This window comes from Mauremys mutica, chromosome 3, assembly GCF_020497125.1.
Source record: "Mauremys mutica isolate MM-2020 ecotype Southern chromosome 3, ASM2049712v1, whole genome shotgun sequence".
Classification (NCBI taxonomy): domain Eukaryota; kingdom Metazoa; phylum Chordata; order Testudines; family Geoemydidae; genus Mauremys; species Mauremys mutica.
This window is the reverse complement of record NC_059074.1, coordinates 153911370-153936052: the sequence shown is the minus strand read 5'-3', so window position 1 is coordinate 153936052 and position 24683 is coordinate 153911370. Positions and strand designations below refer to the sequence as shown.

Here is a 24683-nt window from a genome sequence, read left to right as displayed (position 1 = left end):
AGCAAACCACACAATCTGGCACTAATTCCCTAAATGTGAACCGAGCAACCCTGACAATGAAAACTGCTGTATAAAAGCAAATTCTCCTTTATATTCCAACCAGTAATTAATTATACCTATCAAATATATGTAAGACTTACAAATGCATTAGCAACATATTTAATAATACTCAGCACTTACACTGGGCCTTAGATCTGATGAGTTCATCCCCACAGCACCCCTGAGAAGGAGGGAAGGAGGCAAGTATAGTAAATATTATCCCTATTTTGCAGATGCAGGAAGAAGACACAGAAGAAGCCAGTGTCAGAGTTGGGACATCAACTGAGCAGGAGTTAATATGGCTCAGTGCACAGAGCACTGGTGTGGGACTCAGGAGACCTAGGTGCTATTCCTAGCTCTGCCACTGACCTGCTGCCTGAGCTTTGGCAAATCACTTCACCTCTGTGTGCTTTAGTGTCCCCATCTGTAAAATGGGGATATGACAACTAACCTTCCTTTGAGATCTAGGGCTGAAGAGTGCTATAGAAAGGCCAAGCATTATTATTCCTGCCTCCTCATTAGTTCATTAAAGGCCATTGTCTCTTGATTAGTCTGTTGGTTGCACTTCTCTTGCATAATATGGCCCAATAAAATGACTTCATATAGGTAACTATGAATACAACAGATTTCTTAGCAACATAATGTTACATGGGTAGCATGCAAGGTTGGTTTGTTTGCTTTCTAAATATTTATTTAATATCTCTTCAGCCATAATGACTTTGGTTTTGTCTGCAATGTACAAACAGAGCAGGACATCAATATTCCATGCTTCCAAGGACAGAAGCACATAAGTTAAACGGTGCGTGTTTCAAATGATAAGTTGTGTGTTAAAAAACACTGCAGGCAGCGGCCAAAGGCTTCTTCCAGAAGAAAAACCAAGAACATGGTATTCAAAGGTTAGCTGGCAAAATAGTACAACTGTTATGCTGCAGTGAGAACACATGCTTTAGGAATATACCAGACAAATGTGTTTTACATTCCTGCAATAAATTCAAATAAAAATCATAATGGACCCAATTTGTCCCTGGTGTAACCCCATTAATTAATGTGCCCAATTACGCAGCAAACCAAATAATTAAATGTGGCCCAATTTTACAGAGCTTACTCAACCTGTCCATACTCACTTGATTGATTCCGTTCACTTCAATGAGACCATTCACATGAGACCAACTCATGTGAGTAAGAGTTGCAGGATCCGGACCTGGGTGTTTGATACATGTGCAACATGTAACAAATAAAAAGAGTCTGATCTTGTCCTCACTGATGTCATATAATTGTCAATACAGTTGTAGCTACAAATGTATTATGGAGACATCACTTGTTATACCACTTGTTTCTCTTAATTTTAATGACAAACGAAGGAATTTAAATCTCACTGTAACACATTTCACCACCAAATACAACACTTACTCAGCAGAGCTGCACTCAGTTACCTATATAATTATATTAAATGAATCAATATGTTTCCTATTCTACACACTTGTAAAAATCACTCCTTTTCAAACATGTGTTCAGAGTCCTATAGCATGAGACACACAATGTAGATGTCAGAGTTTCCACATTTATTACCACTTTTCATGAGATTCCCCCACCCAAGGTTATTTAAAAAAAAAATCTATCATCAAAAAAAGGAAAGAGTTATTCCTGTTACTCAACACAGCTGTTTTCACATATGCCAGGGGAAGCTGAGGGAGAAGGCAACAAGCTCTAAGGCTATAAGCAGAGACCTGTTCCCCAAATCTGTCTCCTGTATCTTGGGAAGTCCATGGGAGGAATGCTCCTCCAGTAATCCTGCTGAACAGACTGGCAGGCTCCCTTGGCCACTAGCCCCCAGCCAGTTTGTTGATATGTGCCATGGGGGTAACAGCATTGTTGAATTGAAAGTGAGTGCATTACAGGGGGTATCAGGGCTTGATTTTGTAACGTGGCCCTGATTCAACAAAGCTCTTAAGCATGAGTAGTCTCAGTGATACTGTTCAGTGGCCTGCGTTATGCAGGAAGTCAGACTACATGATCAAAAGGATGTCTGCTGGCTTTAAACTCTATGAATCTATGACTACTCACGTGCTTAAGGTACTTTGCTTGATAAGTTCAGAGTCCTCAGCGAGCTGCTGTGGTTGAGTATTGTGATGGTAGTGAGCTAATGCTTGGAGATTTGTATTGTGTTGTGTGTGAATGTCACGCTAACTTATAATTTCCTTGCTTTTCAGTGTTTGCATTATATTGAAGAAATACACCAGAGCGAACTCTTGGGGACACAGTCAGCTTGGAAAACTCACATTTTGGACTGGAAAAAAAGGCGTGTATGTATGAAAGGATTTGTTTTTATATTTGGGTCCTTTATTTTTTGCATTTGACAGCACTTAGCGTATAGTCACTCTCACTACTCCCCCTGCATCATCACACCATTAGTAATTCGCTTCATTTCTGAAAATACTATTAAAAACCTCAACGGGGGAAAGGTAAACCTATGCCACCTCTTTAAAATACAGCTTTAAACAGCATCAGAACAGGTTATTTAAAGGGTGATTGATAAGAAACTAGAATTTTTTTTAATTAGTCCATTTCAATAAGTGCAAGTTTACTGTCCCCCTTTTGAAAGTCACAGTTGGTTATGCATTTTCTGCAGCGTCATGGGGGTGCAGTTTTAGAAAGTGATGGGGGCAAAATTCATCCCTGCACCAGTGCTAAGTCTTGGGCAGAAAGACAGGGGAGGCAGCTTGTGTCACCCTTGTTCTGGGACTGTCAGGGATGGGTTCAGTCCCCCAGTGTAGACTAAAGTAGCCATTAGGGCTGCCTTACATTGCAACCCTGCTGCCCCAGGGGCCATGGCAGCACCACAGAATTTCCTGAGCATAAGAAGCCCCAGCTAATCCCTCTCCCACCTCCCTGACACACTTTCCCGCCTGCCCCAGAATGGCTCATGTGCCAAGGATTTCTCCAAGGTGGGAGGGGACAAAGTCAGCTCTGTAAAAGTCACAGAAGGTCTCTTGGGTATTCCCTGGGAGAATCTATGTGGGTGCTTTGCAGACCCTTTGCAAATTGAATTTGTGGTCCCTGCCCTGGGGACTTTGGTGGGGCAATTCCTGATTGTAAGAATTCTGCTGGATAGTAAGTATTTGCAGGATCAGGGCCTAGGTATAGAGGCTGGATCAAAGCCCCTTTGAAAATGGCACGTTAAACAGTCTATTGTGCAATTAAAATACATTTTAAGAACCATTATTTCTACAGCTCCTAAGGGTACATGAAAGAGATTTGATGTTCAAAGGGCAGGTGTTCCCTCAAACCTCTCTATAGGGCTCAGAAAAATGATGGTGAGATGGACCCTGACCCAAGTCCTTGGATGTGAATACTTCCCCACAGTTCAGAAAGGCTGGAACTGGATCCAGATTCAAGCCTTGCCACTTGTATCTGCCACTAGATGGGGAAATATTAAATGAGCTCCCATCCCTTCAGATTGCCTTGGTATATTGTACTGAACGGGTCTGATAAGTTCAGAGTCCTCAGTGAGCTGCTGTGGTTGAGACATGGACCTCACCCATGTAAATCAGGAGTAGGTCCACTAAAGTCAATGGAGTGACAATAGGGGAAAGCCAATGAAAGTGAGGTCAGAATCAGGCCCAAAGTATTCAAAGCTGGTATAACCCAAACAGGGACTTAGCTACTTCTCTGAACTAGAGAGAGAGCCTGAAATCTTACACCACTTTCAAACTCTAACCTAAATGCCTCTCTGACCATAATTGGTCACAGCTGGGATCCCTTTGTTTGGCTTCAGCTAAAAGGCAGTCTACAGTATGTAACGCAAAACATATGTGAACTATGGCCCTTGCTAAACAGCCACAGCCAGAGGTTTTTATTTCTGATGTGGTGGCATTTTGTGCAGCAGCAGAGTGGTTGTAGAAATGCAGCTTCACCGGTTGCTCTTAGCCATTCGGACATGAAGTAGTCATTGCATCTATAATGTAAGCTAGCAGTGGGCTGACATTGTACAGCAACAGTCCTGAGGACCATGTCAATAATGCAAAAAGAGATTGGGAAACTCAGACCCTCTGCCCAATCTGTGAAATGGGACTTACCAATGCATCAGTGAGGGTTGTAAGGGCTTGTAAGACATTTTTGAAGATGAGAAGCACTTTATGGGCTACGTTTTATTATAGCAGTGGCATTGTATAGCAGGGTATATGGGACTGTACAACGGGGCATAGAAATGCTGCTGCTTATTTCCAGCACAGCCACCTTACAACAGTGGAATAAAATAACACCAGTGTCCGTGACATGCTTTTTGTGGTGGAGTCCTCTACAGAAAGTCAAGTCTCAGTCAGCTGCCCTTTACAAACCGATCCAATTAGAAAAGGTCATGGAGCGATTAAGACTTTCAGGCTCTGCAGAGATGCCTAGATGGACATTGGCTTCAGTTTTGGTTTCTCCTCGTCTTTTTTTAATAAAGAAGAAGAACAGCCTATTTAAATTCTGGGATGATGGGCAGAGTCCACTAGAACATCAGCAACAAAAGGCCCATTGGAAGGGGCCTAAGGATCCAGCAGATAAATGATTGCAGGGAACAAAAATGAAAAACAGAGACAGGAGTCAAGTATCAGAGGGGTAGCCGTGTTAGTCTGGATCTGTAAAAGCAGCAAAGAGTCCTGTGGCACCTTATAGACTAACAGATGTATTGGACCATGAGCTTTCGTGGGTGAATACCCACTTCGTCGGATGTATTCACCCACGAAAGCTCATGCTCCAATACGTCTGTTAGCTCAGAGACAGGAGTGTAGGTCTCTGTCAAAACAAGGGATCCAGAGGGGGACTTGAGCAGAGACCCCTGGACAACACCTACTGCTCTGAGCAGTAATCTAAGGAGTCAGTGGATGCTGCCCAGAGGAACTCTGCCCCAATACGTGCGTAAATGAGGGATTGGAAAAAGGCCCTAGAGTTGTGAAGAAACCCCTCCCCCTCATTCAGCTTCCCCCTCCTGAACAGATGGATGGCCACCTTGACCAGTGCCACGAGGTGGTTGATGGGGAGATCTCAGGACTTTCTAAGGCTATGGATAGGGAATGCGTAGAAGAAGAGGTGCAGGGAAGAGTGAAGCCAGCTGTATCCACAGAACAGGTACAGCATAGGTAATTTTCCCTTGCACTGCTCTAGCCCTGTTGTCTCTTCAGGCATCTCCCCAGAAGTTCAGGGAAGTGGGAGCCAGACTGAGGTGGGGAATCTTGTCTCCTCTCTGCTAAGGCCAAGGTCTGGGCAGGCCAGGCAGCGAGTGGAGCAGGGGGTGTGGCTGCAGGCACGGTTTACGAGAATTCTGAACTTAGCCTGAATAAGACATTTCAACTGCTCACCTTCAACTCCTGGTCACTGACTTCTGTCCTTGATGATTAAAGAAATTTGGATGGAAGGGCTCATGAGAGAAACACCCCAATTGTGGATTTCAATGAGTTGAGAGCTTTGGGAAGGAGAACCAATCACAAACTGATGCCCCCCAAAATAAAAATGTTTCTGCTGCTCATGGCTCTGGAGAAAAGCTTGAAGATGTGAACCCTAAAGGCTCCAACACCAGAAGGTAAATAAGAAGAATCCCAACATTATTATTATTATTAATTTTAAATCATGATTTTGGGGGGGTCTGACTCAGGATTTTTGAATGCCTGATGTTGGCAATACTGCAGCTGATTGCTGCTGGCAGCTTGCCTGGGCTAGATTTCTTCATTTGGGAATGAGACTGAGGGGGCTGAGAAGGGAAGTCTGTGCTGGCAAGGAGTGAAGGGAAGAGGAGGTGGTGACTGAGCTGTGTAAAACAATCTGTTCAAGGGATCCTATCATTTTCCATTTTTGGGAGGGGATGGGGGAAGATTGGGGTGGATCCTAGCTGAGCCTTAAATCCCCCTGAGGCTTTGGGAGCTCTCTCTCATGCCCCAGAGTCGTTTGCAGGCATTTGTGAAGCACATCGCTCACTGAGCTATTTTTAAAAAGCCCCACAAGGCTCATAGCCACCTCCAGGCTTTGTGAGAAGAGACATATGAGCAGCTGGACACAGAGGGCATGAGGAAGTTAAGAATGTAGCTGCCACAAATCCACTTCTAATCCTCCTTTAATTGCACTGGTAAGCAAAGCATTAATGCTGAGGCAGTGCCATGCTGCAGTGGGCCTCAGCGGCCATAAAGGAAGCAGCAGTACCTGATGATGCATAGCTGTGCAGTATGGGGAATACAGTGTAGACTGTAATTAGGAAACCACTTAACTGTGAAGCAGGCTGCCCAATAAAAGCAGCTGATGGGGCCAGCTGACTGTCTTTACACAGACACTAGCCTGCTAGTATTATTGATTTATTTTTTTCTGGGGTGCTTCTGAATGTCTGGAGTGAGGTAATCTCCCGGCACCATGGAGACTGAAAATTTGTTTTTAAATTGCACCATTGAGACCTGTCCCAGCTTGTCCAGTACCACAGCCATTAAGCTAGGCAAACAGTAGGGAAGTTTACCTGTGGGCACACCTCTGGGCAGACAGCCACGAGATGCTGGATGCATCATACACCTGCTTCCCAGGCATTCTCTCACTGCACTGGGGAAATGTAAAAACTAAAGACATTTTGAAATGTTGTGAAGGAAAGAGTCAGGACTAAAACTAAATAGAAAACTATATAACAACAGCAACACAAGTTCTTCTACAGCAGCCTTCATCCAAGGATCTCAAACTGCTTTACAGACATGAATGAATTAAGCCTTATTACCCCAGCCCCATGAGGTAGATAAATGTTTTAGCCCAATTTCACAGATGGGGAAACTGAGGCAGAGAGCCATTAAGTTATTTAGGAACAGAACTCAGGTCCAATGACTCTCAGTCCTCCTGGTACCTTCATGTCTCATTAAGCTTTATTAAGCCATTTAGTCCAGTGGTTCTCAAACTAGGGCTGCCGCTTATTCAGGGAAAGCCCCTGGTGGGCCGGGCCGGTTTGTTTACCTGCTGCGTCCACAGGTTCGGCCGATCATGGCTCCCACTGGCTGCGGTTCACCGCTCCAGACCAATGGGGGCTGTGGGAAACGGCGCGGGCCGAGGGATATGCTGGCCGCCCTTCCTGCAGCCCTCATTGGCCTGGAGCGGCGAATCGCGGCCAGTGGGAGCCATGATTGGCTGAACCTGCGGACATGGCAGATAAACAAACCGACCTGCCAGGGGCTTTCCCTGAACAAGTGGCGTCCCTAGTTTGAGAACCACTGATCTAGTCCATCCACCTCCTGGCCAACATAGGCATATACCTTGCACTGTATTACTTAGTGCCTTTAGTTTGTCCAGACACTAAAGTGACTGATCCAGCAGCTCACCTCTGAGGTTGGTCTCTCAGATCAGGCTGAGGATGTATTGGCAGAGCCTATGTGGTAGGTGCTTGCCCTACTGCTGCCCATGCTGTACCAGCTCTGTGCATCACAAAGAGGATTTCAATCTCCAGGGCTGCCAGGCTAGCACCTCACAAAAGCACTAACAAAGTCGTTACTTTGGTTTTTTTAAAGCAATTAAGAAAACAAACCCTCCCTCCCAACGTTTCTGTACCGAGAATTGCTGGGGAAGGCTAGAGCAGGAGAACCATTCCTTGTGTGCTGATTAAAGTGCCACTTCATGGGAGCTGACGTCAGCCATCTCAGAGAGGCAGAGAGCTGCTCATTTGTCCTCTCCTTGTTTGTGTTCCATCTGGATGGACTCCAAGGAGGGGGCGGGGAGGAAGCTAATGCATTTCTAATAGGTTTCTGGACTCCTCTGGCTTTATGCAGGGAAAGATTCCAGAGTGACCTAATTTTCAATTACCCAGTTCAATTAAAAAAAAAAAGAAACCAAAGGCCGCTTCTGCTAGCAGCCAAGCTAAAGGATAATTAGAATGCAATAATGAAGGGGAATGTGATAAGGCTCCAAAGATGATTACATGAAAGGACACTGGTGCATAACACAAGCTTAGAACTCAATAATTGATAGAGGCAGGCATCGCTCCAGCCACCCAGATCCAATGGTGCTGGAACTAGGGGTCCTGCCACACCCCCTGGTTTGAAGTAGTGCTAACAAACACCAAATATATTGTTTCCATCATCAGCACCCCCACTGTAAAAATTGTTCCAGGGCCATTGGATCCTCTCCATCTCAGGCTTGCTTTCCTTTAAAGTCTGATCTAAGACAATAAAAGCCTTTGGTGTGTCAGGTTTCCACCAAACACACTGCAGCAGGGGGATTAGAGAAAACACAGGAGCAACTCCCTGACTGAGCCTCCACTCTCAGGTCAAAGGCTAGCCAGGGTCAGCATTATGGTAACAATTAAAGCAAATCTCCCTTTCCCTGAACAGACCAGCAACCAGAGTGCCTCATGTTTCCTACTTGCATAATATGAGATTATGGGCTGAGGATGGCCCTGCTAACTAGGTCAAGTGGGGTGGTTTATCAGAAGGTGTGAGCCCTGAGATCACATGCTCCCTGATGAGACAGGCAGCTGGGACTAAGCCTTATATGGAAAGCATATTTATTTGTTCTGGGCTGCAGCTGAGACACACTGTGAAATGTTTGGCCAGTAACACCATTTCACACACCCACGTGCACACATACTATAAATGACACAGTGATTACACTGTGGGGCTTTTGTTGGGGATGGTTACATATAATTTACTTTTTGGAAACATACGTGATCTGTGAAGCAGCAACAGGAACCTGGGTGAAAGTAGGAAAATTGGTTCTGTGAAAGGGCAATACCCCTACTACAGCTAATCCATGTGTCTTTCATACCTCAGAGCCCTGAACCTGCCTCCTCTTTCCAAAATTAGATTGACATGAATACCAACATTTGGCACAGGTCATTGCCCAGGGGAAATGTTGATAATTCAAAGAACATTTTGCACTTCTAAACAAGAAGTTTTGTTCCAAAGATCATTTCTGAAGTGACATTTTGAAATGACTTGGTTCATTTTGACTCCTCCTACTGGAAAACTGAAAAAAAAAATACAAATTGACATTTTCCAATAGGAAATTTCAATATCAACAAAACCACATTTTTCACCAGCAACGTTTTTTCCTGTAAAATTTTCATCCCTCTCTAGCCTCACACTGAGACCTAGGAGCAGACCCTGCTAGTGCCTGATCCCCAGTTCTTTGGTCTAAACACCAGTCCACACTCCCTCCAGCACTGAGTAAGCCCCATGAGGATGCCATTGGCAGCTTTGCCTTCTGGCTGACAGGAGGCTGATGCTGGCTAAGTAACTGCTAGGGTGTGAGTAAAGCAAGTGGGAGCATGACAATCGGCCACTGAATTTCTCTGCTCCACTCCTCTCCACCCTGTAATAATTGTAATTAGGCTGGACCTCTTCCAAAGCATTGCTGAGTGCTGAATGCTCCCTCCCAGGGAATGTGACATCAGCACTGCCCTGATTCTCAGTCACGTGCAAGCTTCCTGCGTCCTTCTCTACTGCTTCTGACTAGGGATGTTCTGTTGTATTTACATTAACCAGCTAAGAGGAAAACGCTTAAAACTGATATCTTGCCTGGTTTAGTCACGCAAGTTGTGCAGTAGTTACACAGCAGGAAGTTGGGCTGGGTGCACATGTGGAACCAGGCCTGCTGAGGGCTAGTTCCTGCTCTGCCACTGATTCACTGTGTAATCTTGGGCAAGTCACTTCACCTCTCTGCGCTTACATTTCATCACTGGGAAAATGACTGTAACAATACTAACTCAGAGGGGTGTTGAGATGCATAATTACAATCATTAGCATTTGCAAAGTGCTTTGGGATCCTCAGACAAAGGCCTTATAGAAAAGCTGAGTATGTCATTGTTGAGCATAAACAAGCGGCAGCTCCCGGAATGCAACTTGGCTACATGTTCTAATTAGCAGACTGTTGTATTTATGTACTTTGCAAGACAGATTATTGGCAGCTATACAGAGAAAGCAGCTTAAACTGGGGAATAGGTGAACAGGTTGTTCAACTGGTGCAGCAAGAGCAGCAGAAACCGTTCAGCCCATGCCATAGGGAAAGTGAGGAGACACGCACTCATTTATGTGTGTGTGTGTGTGTGTGTGTGTGTGTGTGAGAGAGAGAGAGAGCGCCATGGTTCATAGCTAAGGCTAAGATTCTGTCACAGACAGGTCACGGGGAATAAAGAAAAATTCACAGAAGCCCCTGACCTGCCTGTGACTTCTACTAAAAATATACATGACAGAATGGGGAGATGCAGGCTCTGCACATCACCCAGGGGGGACTGGATTGGATGTGAGGGGCCCCCCACCGCCCACGGTAGCTCCAAGCTCGGGGTTCCAAGCTCTGAGGTGCCCTGGCTGCCCATGGTGGCGCCGAGCTCCATGCTGCCCACAGAGGCTCCAAGCCCCAGGGCACCTCAGCCACCTGCAGTGGCTCCAAGCTCCAGGGACCCCATCTCCGCCCTGGCTGGGAGCTGCCTGCGGGGCAACCCTGCCTCCCTCTGAGGCTGGGAGCTCGGGTCCCTGCAGTTCCCAGCTGCCAGGGGCGGTGGGGTCCCTGCAGCTCCCAGGCACTGGGGGTTCAAGTCACGGAGGTCTCTGGAAGTCACAGATTCCGTGACTTCCATGACAAAATCGTAGCCTATTCATAGCACTCGTGTGCATGTGAAAGTGAGATGGTTCCTAAGCTTTTAAGCCTTTGGCCCAATCATGTGCTTGCCACCTGGAAGGACATGGCAGCTGCTCTCCTGGGGACAGGAGGGAGGAGGTAAAATCAGTTTTATATGTTTGGTAACATTTTGAGTAGGATTAAGGAGACTACATGCAGGGCCAACCTTTAGTGTTCCAGGTCTTCAAGCTATCATAGGACCCTCAAACAAGTAGGGTCTCTTATCTCCATGTGGGACAGAGTCTGGTGGCAGTTTCTCCCTCTCCTGTAGCCGGTTGGGAGGCAAACAGAGTGTTGAATCATGAATTGCTGCAGTATTTGCACTGGCCCAATACACCTCCAAGTGCACAGCCCCAAATGGACACTTGCCTCGTTTGCATCAGAGGTTGGCCATGGCCATGTAATCCATCTAGGTGTGTCCATATCGAATTCAGCGGCTCAGTGTGTGAGCATTTCTTCCTCTAGTGGCTGGCTCCAGCAAAGAGAAAGCCAGCTCATTATTCACACCTAATAGTTACTCTTTTTGCTCAAGTGTTAGGGGCTTCTGATGGGTTTGATCTTTGCTGATGGCCGATTGCCCTCTTGCTTGTTCCTGATTTTTCCCTCTCACCATGTTTTAGGGTTTTCATCGCTCCTCTTTGTTGATTCAGGGGGAACTAGGGCTAAAATTCTGCTGATTTAAAATTGCCCTGAAGTTTCAGGTAGATAGTTTTTTTTTTTCTTTGCTTCTTATCCTGCACTGTGGTGTCTTTTTTCTGTCAGATGTTAAACAGCTGCCACATTCCAGTGCCAAGCTAGCTGCATTTCAATGATGGATAATCATTTCAGCAGTCCCTATATATAGTTTGTGCATCAGTGTATTGTTAACATTTATAAAGTGCTGTGAGATCCTCAAATAAAAAGCACTAGAGAAACAAGAAAGCCATACCTGTCTGGGGCACAGTGGGAACAGAACCCACATCCCTTGACTGACCATAGTGCCTTACAAGTATTGGGTAAATTGCATCACATCAGCCTTACTAGGCCAAGGTGGAGCTAGGGATGTCTTCTTGTAGGGGACGGGCATTATTCCTTGGTTGTTTAGGGACAGACATGTCTGATGTCTTTTCAGGCCTCCAGCCACTAGGGGGTGAGATTGTTACCAACTAATAAACACGTGAGCAGATCACATGTTCTATCCAATAGAGGGCAATGGTGAACTTTACACATGTACTGGAATATTATAACTGTTGTTAAGGGCCCTTGATTAAAAGGCTATTCATATACGGTTCAAAGAACCAACAAGTGGCTGACCTTCATAGAGAGCCTTTAACTTTACAAATCTACTCCTGAAATCTACATAAGTACCCAAGACCTGAAGCGAGTTATTATTGTACCATGAGTGACAGAATCATATAGACTATAAAAATGGAATAGATGTATTAGGGCACCTACTCTATCCCCTAGCCAGTGCAGCATTGTTTTCTTTTCCTTTTAAGAATGTAGTCTTGTGCTTTGTTCAGTCCAGTTATAAAATCACCCAAGTCATGGAACTCCTTGCCGGAGGGTGTTGTGAAGGCCAAGACTATAACAGGATTCAAAAAAGAACTAGATAACTTCATGGAGGATATGTCCATCAATGGCTATTGGCCAGGATCGGCAGGGATGGTGTCCCTAACCTCTGTTTGCCAGAAGCTGGGAATGGGCAACAGGGGATGGATCACTTGATGATAACCTGTTCTGTTCATTCTTTCTTGGGCACCTGGCATTGGCCACTGTCAGAATGGACCTTTGGTCTGACCCAGTATGGCCGTTCCTATGTTCTTATGGGCTTTTCACCTCTTCTCTTGGGAAATAGTTCCTCTGACTGCCATTAGGAAATGGAGAAGTTTTTGCTCAGTCCCAAATAAATTTGTTAATCTCTAAGGTGCCACAAGGACTCCTCGGTTTTTTTTGCTGATACAGACTAACACGGCTACCACTCTGAAACCTGTCTTCTAAAGAGGTTAAGGTTAATAATCTCTCCCTCATCCCCCTCCCACTCCGCACTGCCCCCCCAAGCATTTGCTGTGTACCTTCCTTTCACGTGCAGGGCTGCCACATTCCAGCCTCATCTTTTGCAGCCCTTTGGAGTTCCTCTCAGTTCCCTGGATCATCTAAATTCATACTTGCAACAGGAGTGGTTTTTAATGTGGCATGGTGCTTGTACCTTTATCACCTTGTCCCAAGAACTCACTATTTCCCTTAGGTAACCTACAAATCACCCTCTGGAAAGGGTTTCATCCAGGCTCGGCTCCTGCTAAAACCCAAAACTCACTATGGCTTCCATAAGCTTAGGCAGGAACAGGCTCAACACAGGAATGGCTGAAAATGAGCAACTGCTGAAAATGTGCTATCCTACAAAGGCTTTTAAATCCTGGTTACACAGCAGTGAAAAATCTATGTATCATCCATGTCTGAATGATATGATTCCCAAGCCCCCTGTCTCCAGAGGAGTCCTGTTTCACTTCAGGCCTCTGGCCAAACTTTTCCCCAAAAGTTGCACAAAACCCTCTCAGATTTCCCAGTCTACAACAATGTGCTTCTCACAACCTTTTATCCATTTCACATAAGCCATTTATCAGCCATTAGGAGGCGGTAACTTTTAGTCACTATCTACATGGATCTAGCAATCTGGAAGTGAGAGGGCCACATCCACTACCAATTCCCAGTGCCAACCAACACCCTTATAAATTCAGCTATTTTAAATCTTCTCCCTTCCTTTGTGTTTTGCCCAAATTAAATGACCACCTACTTTGGACTCTGGGACAAATTTATCCCTAGTGTTACTCCACTGAACCATTTGATCATATATAGCAACCACTTCTATTCTATGTCTCCAAAGCATTGATGCTTTATGCTTCGAAGCTGCATAAATGATTGTCAAAGAAGATGAAATTCCTAGCAAGGAGACTCACAAACACACAAATCTTATTCACAATAATGAGCTTTGAGAGCAGACTAAAAGAAGGGTTTAGTGGAGCTGTGATTCTGGAAATCTGATTATCCCAGAGCATTTCATGTCCTATCTACATTCCTGCAAAGATCGCAGAAATGAGATGGGAAAATCAGGGCATCTGTGTGTGTTTGGAAAAGTAGCTTTTGGGTGAATGATGAACAGATTGAGTGTCCAAGGCTGCACAGCTTTTACGCTGGGAACCATTCCCGTTACACCTCACCTCCAGTATTCATGATTCCTAGAATGGGAACAATACACACCTGGCAAAAACACAGCAAATTAAAGTGCTCTTTGGCGTCAATAAAATTAGAATTTCTTAATAAAAATGGATAACACAGGAAATTACGGGGATGTCAGAAAACAAGGTCCTGGACAGTCTGTCTGAGTCTTCTCCCTTATGTCAGAAAAGTACAAGACAATGAAACAGGTGATCTCTGAAATCTCCAGTGAAGATCCCGTCCATGTTTCTGATCTGAATCTCTGGACAACTTCAATAAAGAACAGACGGCAAAGATTCCGTGTTGAGGTTTACGCATGCTGAAACAGGCCCTTTAAGAAAGGTTTAGTCAGTTCTATTTAGACCTTTAGCCAGGTTGAAATTATTGATAAAGCTTCTTTTTTCTTAACACCGAGTCTTATTGTATTAACACAGGGTTCTCACCTGACTCCAACAAAAGATGGTGCTGCTTTTCTTTTTGAATTTATTACCCTATTGGGGGGAATGGTTAACAGTCCATAACAATGATGCCCAACCATTATATTCAACCCAGTGTCCCTCACAAAACAGGTTGGGGGCATGCACTTCATAAAGCTTCAGCATACATGAATAGTTTTCTCACTCCACTGGCATCTCGAGCAATGTTTGTTTCCTTCCTACACATGGCCAATGTGCAGCAGACACTGCTAGGTAAAGCAAACATTGTACTGTCCTCTGTCATCATGGTGAATGGGTGGAGAATCATTGGCAATACCTGTGCCTCCATTTTTAAAGGGGCAAGTTTGATTAGTTTAAAAAAGTTAGCTATCAAAAGCTGCTTTTCCCCTGCTCTCCCCATCACCCCAGTCCCAGTGGAGGCAGATGTAAATTCTCCATATGCATCTGGTTTACAGAGCTGTTAAATTCACTTCTGTTGCTTTGTCTCTCTCCTGTTGGTGTTTCTTGAGTCTTCTTGACATCAAAACCTGAATGAGTACAGAACCCGCCAGGAATCCAGCTATTGCTGCCAAAATCACAGCCCAGTAAGGTACCGATGGGTCACCCGCCTCCACTGCTGGAGTTGTATTTTGCAATCCACTGTTTCTGGATGTGAAAATAAATGGATTCTCCTACAGAGGAAGGAGAGAAGATTTTACTGGCCACAAAACACTTCTGAGCAGCATTCAGTCTATATGTCACACATCCCCTATTGAGATGGGACAGTCCTTATTTCTTTAGCAATAAATATCGACCATTTCTCCATTCTGTCTCTTGTGAAAGCTGCCCTACCCCAACAGATTTATATCCTCCTCCCCCAACAAGTGCTCCTTTTTATACATTTCAGATCACTGCAGCTTTGGCATTGCTTCTGAACCCATTTATTGTAGATAACCAAATGCAAAAATTAAAACTGGTTGAAATGAGAGGTTCTCATTGCGGCAATGATGCATTTTTTCACTAAATCCCAATGAACAGACCTTCCTGAAAACCTGTTTTTGTTACAAAACCAGAGATTTTTTGTGTGCCATTTAAAACCCACAAAAGAATGCAATCTTTAATATGCTTGAATTATATTGCTGGCAAGAAGGAAAGGGAAAACAAAAGGGGCCCCATGGGTGAGGATATAATGTGGTGTTTACTTACTGGGGTTGGACACTTAAGTTTGGATCTGTCATGGGTGAAGTTATTGTAGCTCTGCTTTTGACCAACTGGCTCCAGCTGAGGGAGAGAAGAGGGACAGCAAACCTGAACATGATGTTTTCCTTCAAAACTCTTCTGATTTGGGTGGGTGACACTGTTCTAGCAAATCACACACTCCTTTGCACCTGCAAGGGGTTCTGGAATATGATGGGTCACAAGACAGTTTTTCTGCCATTTTTCAAGTCCGTGACCAAAAGAATTAACTGCTGTCCTATCGGTGGCAGATGTTACTTACCTCATTTAATGCACTACTGGAAGGTGCTCAGATACTAAGGGGATAGTAGTGGTATAGAATGGAGTAGATCAATCTCTGCAGTCCTTATGCAGACAAGGAATTCACTGGGAATTTTGTCTAAGTAAGGACTGCAGGCTTTGGTCCATGAAGAGAGGCAGAACATTCTCCTGCAGCAGTTTTTGGAGAGAATAAAAATCAGTGAAGGGAGAGTGTGCCACCCCCTTAAACCATCTAGTACTGCATCTGCCGAGCTCAAGTGCCAATTGCATGATAGAGAGGCATAATATCATTATAGCACCAGAGATGAGACTGGGAAAGGGACTCCAATAATAAGATTCACATATGTTAATACTGGGAGTGCTTCCTGGCTCTATGGTCTTGTAAAAAAGTAAAAGTAGAAACTGAAGCAATATGAGAGGTGAGCCAAGGAACATGTGAGGTGCAGGAGATGGTGCCTCATGTGTTAATAATAACAGCGGAGGAGAAAGCTACATGGAAAAAAACCCTGCAGAGATGATGTGAAGTGAACCAATGAATTCAAAGACTTGCTGACTGTCATGATATTCTGCTGCTGGGTAAAGGCCAGCATCACACAAGAGTCTAAACCCTCTGGCTTGCCTACTGGTGCATGCTCTGGAGTGAGCATAGGTTATTTTTGCTGTGCCTTAGGGGAGGGCAGCAAGCATCCTGAGGGGAGTTCCCTGCAACCTACATGATGTGTGTTCTGTCTGTGGTCCCCTGGATATCTGTACACTTGGTACTTCTTGTTCCAGGGTGTGAAGAAATCTGGCATGGAGTCAGGAACAAGGGCTGATCACATGCGGAGATTTGCAGCAAGCAGATCCATATCCCACTTGTAACTTAGTGTGAAATGGGAGCTCCAGCCTGCTAACTTGGGGCCTTATTGCACCCCCAAGGCCCAGCCTATGTTACAGGTGTGCTCTGGGTGGGAGGCGCACAATTTCCACGGAGTTCCTCAGCATGCAGGGAGAGTGCACATGCTGAATTAACCCTCTGGATAGTAGCCTGCTCTCCGCCATTCCACTGGCCATCTCAGTGTGCTGGTGGAGGTAAGGTGAGCTAGGTTGTAGACCTGATAGATCAATGATAGGCAATGGCATACTAAATCCTACATTAGTGAGGCACAGTCAAATCAGTACTGTTAGGAGTGAAAAGTTAGCTATTGTCTCACCCCTTACATATAGTATATTAACTTTGCTATGTTTTGCAAATAGAAAAAAAGGACAGATAATAAAGTGGTAGATTGGGGAAAATGTCAGGATTATGCACTTGTTTTTGCTTGTTTTAGCCCTTCTTTAGCTGGAGAAAGACACCAGTGTCAGGAAGCAGAATGATTTCCCTGTGGGGCTTGATCTAGTGCACTGCCACAGCCAGCAACTTCAGCCACGTGGACAAAAAACGATGTTGTGTCTTCCAAAAACCGTTCCAAGGGCATCATAATATTTGACGATTAGACCAGTCTTGTTGTACACTGTGGGATGGCAGCTACATTTGGGACCAATTGCTTGCTTTATTATGTACTGCCTGAACCTGTTTGTGCAAGATTTGTCACATGGTGATAAAATCAATTAGAACACACTAGCTATGGCGCAATATTATCTAGTAAACTATAACCATCAAATTTTAATAGTACACAGAGCTGGAAAGAGTAAGTTACTGAACTATGTGGATTAAAGCCCAGCTGGCATGCAACGTAAGAAAGGGAGTCAATGTGTAAGGTGTAATAGATTACAATTAGATCTGTCTGTCTGCTTCTTATATAGCCCTCATCCCCTATAGGACTTTTCCATAAGGGTTATTACCCTTGTCCCCCTTCCTTCTTGACCTTCTATCAGCTGTCAGCCAGCCCTTCTAAGATGTTACTCTCTCTGAGTAAGAGGCAGGTGCAGGAGAGAGGCAACAGCTGCTTATTGTTGTTTCAACATCAATACCATGTTTTCCATTTCTAAAGTAGTTCCAGAGTTTGTTTTCCTTAGCAAAATGGAAACACTGAAGAAAGCATAGTCTGTTTGTGTTCTCATAAACTAGTACTCAATTATTTTTAAACCCAACCCAGACCTACATTTTCCCCCTTCCCCTAAGTCTTCAGTTGATCGGTTTAGTTTAGTTTTTCATTATCCCATAATCCTCTGGGTCTGGAAACTACAGGGGTAGAGTTTTATTTACGCAGGCCAATTATATAACAAACATGTTCACAGTTAACTAAGAGCCAGATTTATAAACCAAAATGCAGCCACCACCTACTAGTCACACAGGATTTGTCCGTATGATTAATAATACCAGCTCCCCAGCTGATGTAAACCAGTATAGCTCTACTGACTTCAATGGAGGCCATATAAGTACATAAGATAGATAGTTTTTGAATGGTTCAAAAGGTGCCTTAACCACAGATTTGTAAAACAAATTTCCAAATGAAAGGCTACATTCTGCCTTCACTGATGCACCCAACGTATCTGTGTATCCATTGAAGACTACCAGCGTCACCAAAGCTATTTCCACTAACTACTTTCCTTTCGTTGGCAGTGGACAAGCCAAGGTTGAACTCACCTGTCAGCCCTAGGACTGACCTCTCCGTAACAGATTTGAGGTACTTTATTTAATCAAGAGAGAGAATAAAAATAAAAATCTACAATCCCCTCCAAAATGGTTACAAATATCTCAAAGCTGTATAAAGTCTCAAAGCTGTATAAAGGCTGAGGACGGGCACTGGGAAATAGTCCTAGGATTATGGCTCCTACATCTTCCTGCAAAGGAGGAGCAGTCCCCTGTACATTTCCCCTGCAACCACAGAGACCGGGACTGTATTTAGCCCTTGCACAGAGCAGGAAAGTCAGAACACGAGGGATGGGGAGGGCTTCTTGTGCCTGCCCTATCCCTGCATACACGCACGTGGGGCTAGAGACAATCTGGCCATTTCTGTGTATTGAGGAGAACTCCTCTCATTTGGCCAGCAGCGTGCTGAGCTCTTTCAGGGTACAAGACAGGGCTGCTGAGCAAAGCAGAACAGAAAAACAAAACACTCTTACAAGAATCACACACAGCCTCTCCATACACAGACATGCACTGGAGTGCCGGGACGAGGGGTTACAAGAATAACCACTAATGTTAAACAACAAAGGGCTGGATCTTCAGCTGGCATCAATCAACAAAGCTCTGTTGATATCAGGGGAACTGATTCACAGTAGCTGAGGATCTAGCCCCCAAATCAGTTTTTTAAAGGAATAAGACCTCGTTTGTCCCCTGTGGAAGGTTTTCTTCCAATTTGTGTAGGAGATGAGTAACAGCCTTGACAGAATGAGAAACCCTGGTGGTGTGGAGTAAAGTGCAATCATGTCTGGGTAATGAATAAGGGGCAGTGAGAACTTATGAATGCCCCTAAAGAGGGGTTTTCCATGCTTCAGCAAACATCCAGATTCAATGTATTATTTCTGATTCTAGAGGAGCCTGCACAGTTACTTATTATATAACCCAAGTCTAACTTCATTTTACTGAAAGGGAATGGCCTAGATTCATCCCCGATTTATCCCAGCTTCTGCTGGCATACACCACGTGCAGGACCCCTGCAGGCACAAAATCTTCTCAGGGGGATGTTGTGGTGGCACATAATGTCCACAGCTTTCTTTCCATCCCAGTGCCCCTGGGGAACAGTATCTGAGCATCGTCTCACAGGCACCTTCTGGGCTTCTCTGTAAATATATATATATATGGATCCCGTTCTACGACCTCTTACCATATTATTCCAGAGCGCTATGGCCATCTCAGCATGGCCTCTCTCAGTTAAATGAAAGCAATCCATGGAAAAGAAACTCAGGTCTGGCTTCCCATTCTACAATTCAAAAAAATGCAATTATTCACCCCAGCGTCAAAGGATCTTTTCCACCTTGTAAATGAGACTGCTGTTTCAGCCTTATTGGGCTCCTTTCCTCCTGCAGTTGGGGGCAAACACACATCTTGATTCCATCTCCAAGGGCCCATAGTCCACATGATTAGTCCATAGAAAGCAGCACCTACAATTTCAACCAATCAAGAGGCAGTGCTTGTTTGCGTACCATCCATAGATTTTAAAGCTAGAAGGGCTCAACATGATAACTGACCCCGGTGGTTCCTCAGACTTTGAGACCCAGCATATCACACCTAAAAGCCAAAAATACTTGGCAAACCAACTTAGTCATTCTAATCAGTGTGGAGATGATGCATTCTTATTCTGATGCTATAAACCAACCTAAGTAGCACCTCATCGCAACCCATGGATTGTATCTCAAGAACCAAAGATCTAGTCTGACCTCCTGCATAACACAGCTCACGGAATTTCATCCAGTAATTTCTGAATCAAACCCAAGAGCTTGTGGTTGAACTATCTAACTATCAAGGATCTCATAGGGGCACCAATCTCTGCAGTATCGACCCAAATCTTCATTCAGGTTCAAAAGATTGTGATTATTTATTGTTGTTTGTTGAATTCTTGAAGCTCGACTTCAATTTCTTAAAACCTTTCAGGCAAATTTGGCACTGCTTTTCAAGTGAAAACCCAAGACTGTGGGTCGATAGAGTTGAAGCACAAAGGTTTTGTAGGGCAAGCTTGCCCTACTGCTACCAACATGGTAGCTAGTCTTTGGTCTCCAGATGTCAATATTGCACCTTTCAGTAGAACCTAAGTTCATTTCTTAAAATGTGCTGGAGTTCTGTGGAGATAAGGCAAAAGGATAGATACTATGCAAAACTGGTTGGTTTGGGCTGAGTTTCACATTGAGTTTTTGCATTCCTAACTACCACTGCATGCAAGATGCAAGGGTTAAAGAATGGGAGGAGAGCTGGTCTATGGCTTTTTAGAGAGGTTTCAATCAGTGCATTCCCAGCTCACATATTTCCTGAAGTCACTTGATATCTCCAGCAGATTCACAAGCAATACACACTTTCTTACTTTCATTGTTTCATTATTATTTTTTTGCAGTGCCCATAATATGCTAGAGTCTGTGCAAACATAAAAGAAGACATGGTCCCTGCCCCACAGATGTTACAGTCCAAAATAAATCTTGATGTTGGCTTCAAAAATGGTAGGTAATAAAACAGGACTCACGTTGTCTAGTGAGATGATGGTATTTCGGAAAAACGGCTGCACCACAACAGTAAAATCCTCACGCTGTGCATAGCGACCTGTGTTAGCCATCAGCATGCTTTTGATCTGTATGGGATTGCAAGATGCAAAACAAAAAGGTCATTACAAGATTTATCTCCCTCATCAAACAAGGGTTATAAAATATGAGCCTTTCACCTCTCTAGATCATTAGTATAAATCCAGCCTACATAGCACAGAAGGGTACAGAAAATGGCAAAGAAAAACTATTGAACATGTGGAGAGACTGCCATAGAAGGAGAATGTGACTAGATTAAATGCACATACATAAATTATTCAAAAGTGGATAAAAAGAAATTTTATATATATTAATAAACACAATGCATAAATTAACTTGTGCAACTTAGTGCTATATGACATCAGTTAGGTCTAAAGCTTAGGATTCGAAAAAAGGATTAGGGCCAAAATTTTCAGAAGTGACCAGTAAGTCTGAGCGCCTCAACTGACATCTTAGAGAGACCTGGTTCTCAGAGGGTCGATACTCAGTATTTTTTTTTTAAATCAGGTCCCATAAAGGTGTCAATTTTGGTACTCAAAAATTGGGGCACTCAAAGTTTGTAGTCACTTATGAAAATTTTGGCCATAGATGCTTATATAGAAAGTGAGAATATCCGTTATTATGTTAGATAGGCCAATAGTTTATGGTTGTAAACCCTGATGCTTCCAGTCACATCTGTACCTTCCCCCACTCCTGAGGTTAGGGAGAATTTTCCCTTATGGGTGGGTTATTTAATAATTGTCCAGTATAGAGATTCATTCACCTTCCTCAGAAGCATCTGATACTGCCCACTCTTGGAGACATGACACTGAACTAGTTGGGAGCCTGGGTCTGATCTGATATGGTAATTCCTATTTTCATAATAATGACTGACAATTCTTCTCATCTAATAGCTATTGGCCTGTGTGAAATCTGACTAGATCTTAGTTAAGTTAATACTGGACAAATGAACATAACCCAAAATAAACACCGCTACATTGACAATAATTAGCCTTTGTTTGGCAGGCCAAAGCAAAAGAGCCAAAGTCTAAATAGGCCATGGTCTTTCCCCACTGAAATGGTAGGGAAGCATGAGGAAACTTGCATCACCACTGCCCAGACAGGAGCTGGGACTTCAGTCTACACGTACATCAAAATGGGGTCTTTCACCTTCACCAACCACATCTTAAAATATGCTACAGTTCTATGTGGAAGATGAGAAACATGACAAAAACGGGTGAGCGGGGGGGGGGGGGAAAGAGATGAACAATTAAGGAAATAGAATCCAGGTGTTACCTGAAAATCTTTGTTAATTATTTCCGTTTCTTGTAGTTCAGGAGCGCTTTCCTGTGGGGTTAAGAAACATGGGCAAACAGTCCTTGAAAGAAAACAAAAATAGCAAAATCAACATCCACCCTAGACAGTCTGTGTATTCGTTAATAACAGTGTAGTTCCAAGAAACTCTAGATGGCTTAAGTTATTAAATGCAGAAATTAAATCACCAGACTAGTTTCAAGGTGGATAGAAGAGCTTTGGGGAGGGGAAACCCTCCCCCCCCAATAAATCACCTGTTTTTCAGAGGCACTGAACCCTAACAACTTCCACTTGCAGTCAACAGGAGCTGCAGGTGCTCAACTCTTTTGAAAATCAGATCCAAACTGTTTAACATGACATAGCAGTAGCAGATCATGTGTGTTAGACTTTAAAAATCTACAAATATGTTTTAAAGCAGGATTTCATAGATTCATAGAGTTTAAGGTGAGAAGGGACCATTAGATCATCTAATCGGCCCTCCTGTATATCACAGGCCAGTAAATTTCACCAAGTTATCTGTTTAACCAAAACACATTTTCCAGAAAAGCATCCTGTCTTGATTTGATGATGTCAAGTGATGGAGACTGTACCACTTACTTTGGGGTTTTTTTCCCCTGTAGTTAATCACCTTCACTATTAATTTGTGCCTAATTCCTAATTTGAATCTGTCTGGCTTCAGCTGCCAGCCATTGGTCCTTGTTATGCCTTTCTCCAGAAGATTAAAGAGCACCTCAGTACCAGGTATTATCTCCCCATGAAGCTACTCATACTTTGATATGTGTATCAAACTTATATCAAGTCACCTCTCAATCTTTTTGGATAAGCTTTTGATAAGCTCTTTTTGATTTGAAAGCCAGTTCCTTATTTACTTGCCTGCAAAGAATGGAGTTCAGGGTTTTGCACTACAATTGTTGGTCCTACCAGCAGGGTAAGGAATGAAGCTGAGTATGGATTCAGGCATTGGGGATTCCACTGACTGTTGTAGGACCCTGATCTGGAATCGGGGCCGGTGCAAAAGGGCTTTGAAGTTCAGCATTATGAAAAATTATTCTGTTTGTGGCATGATGGCCAGCCTCAGTGAGTACCAGGGAGAGAGATGGGGATGTTTGGCTGATGTTCACTAGAGAGCAGAAGCTTTTTAGCAGTGAGGTAGGTTTCTGGAGCCTTAGACTTACTTTAGCCTTTAGTGTTCCCATGCTGACTAGTTCAGTGAGCTTGAGTCAACAAGATAAAGTATTTGTGCTTTGCTGGACTGAGGATCTAGTTTCTGTCAAAATAAAATTGTATATAAGGATGGATCAGAGCCAGAACTCCAGTTTCAAATGTTCCTGGATGTTGATGATGTTCAGATCCAGTTTCTTCCTCTGTGGCTTCAGCCCAAAGCTAACTTTATGGTGGAATAAACAGGAATTCGGTAACTGCAATGCTGCCCTCATTTAAGTGTGTGCCACTTTCGTTGAAGTCAATGGGAGAGGGAAGAACTGGACTCAATAGCATCATTATGATATATAGTATCTGTAGCATCACCATTCCCAGGTTCAATAACATCCAACAAGGTAGAGGCTTTTAAGCCCTGTATGGTTGCCTTACTAATACCAGTGATACTGATTATGCCTAAAAATAGTATCCAGTAGAAATTGATATTTGATTTGCACACTTACGTCCCTGGAACGACACACCCTGAAGTTTCCCTTTCTATCTGACGCAGTCCAGCGAGCTCCATGATCTCCACCAGGTTGACAAAGGCTCGAGGGAGCTGCAGGGTTCAAAGAAATCAGGCGTGTTAATGCACAGAGCACAATACAGTTACATAACAAGACTGGTAGGAAACAGTGAGTACAGGCAGCACTGAGAGGGATTAGCAGCATACAAGGGCAATGTAGAGGAGGGAGGAAGATGTACAGTGGATATGAATCAACAACCTCACTGGCTGCCACTGCTGCCTAACTCACTGGAGCATTTCTGTTGGTTTACAGTAAATAGAGGCTTGCACACTTTGTTTAGCAGTCAGAATGGTAAGTAGGGCTGTGCTGTGTACTTGGGTTTCACTGCAAAAGTATGTGAATTTGTGATCTGGAGAAGGCAGGATGTGGGATGGGAGAGAGGAAGGGTCGGGGAGCAAAAATCCTCGGGAAAAAAATATTGGTCTCAGATACAAACCCAAATACAAAGAGAATCTATGTAAGGCTCAGTCTTGCAGCTCAGTCTTGACTTGCCGCACTCCTTGTCACTCCTGCCCTGTGCCACCACATGGCTTTGCCGAGGCATCTCCAGCCTGACAGCAACACCATCTCCTGTGCTAATCCTGGGCTATCATTGAGTGGACATCATCAGTTGTGCCAGATTTTTGATGTAAATAAATCTCTCTTGAGGGCTTGATGGAGAAAACTTACAAATTATATTTAAATGGTTAAGTTGGAGTCAGGCTATAGAAGAAATGCTCGGTGCACTGACCTGCATTTCCACCCAGGTCCCACA

General features: G+C 44.0%; 1 protein-coding gene and 1 long non-coding RNA gene across 4 annotated transcripts in view; one reads left to right on the top strand and one right to left on the bottom strand.

Moving 5' to 3' along the window:
• The first annotated feature begins 1455 nt into the window (after positions 1–1455).
• Positions 1456–21087, top strand: LOC123366292. Of its 2 annotated transcripts, none has more exons than XR_006578023.1 (3): positions 1456–1922; positions 2250–2342; positions 20732–21087. It is a non-coding gene; the product is annotated as an uncharacterized LOC123366292 (long non-coding RNA). The 2 variants fall into 2 exon arrangements; XR_006578024.1 differs by lacking the exon at positions 20732–21087 and adding an exon at positions 5424–5596.
• PLB1 (phospholipase B1) overlaps positions 13902–24683 on the bottom strand; it is a 125026-nt gene continuing 114244 nt past the window's right edge. For both annotated transcript variants that reach the window (XM_045009584.1, XM_045009585.1), the window contains 6 exons: positions 23867–23961; positions 22188–22269; positions 20858–20962; positions 19511–19606; positions 15468–15542; positions 13902–14953 (listed from right to left, as the gene is read on the bottom strand). In XM_045009584.1, the coding sequence (XP_044865519.1) occupies positions 14732–14953; positions 15468–15542; positions 19511–19606; positions 20858–20962; positions 22188–22269; positions 23867–23961 (675 nt within the window). In that variant the 3' untranslated portion in view covers positions 13902–14731. The remainder of the gene's footprint in view (positions 14954–15467; positions 15543–19510; positions 19607–20857; positions 20963–22187; positions 22270–23866; positions 23962–24683) is intronic.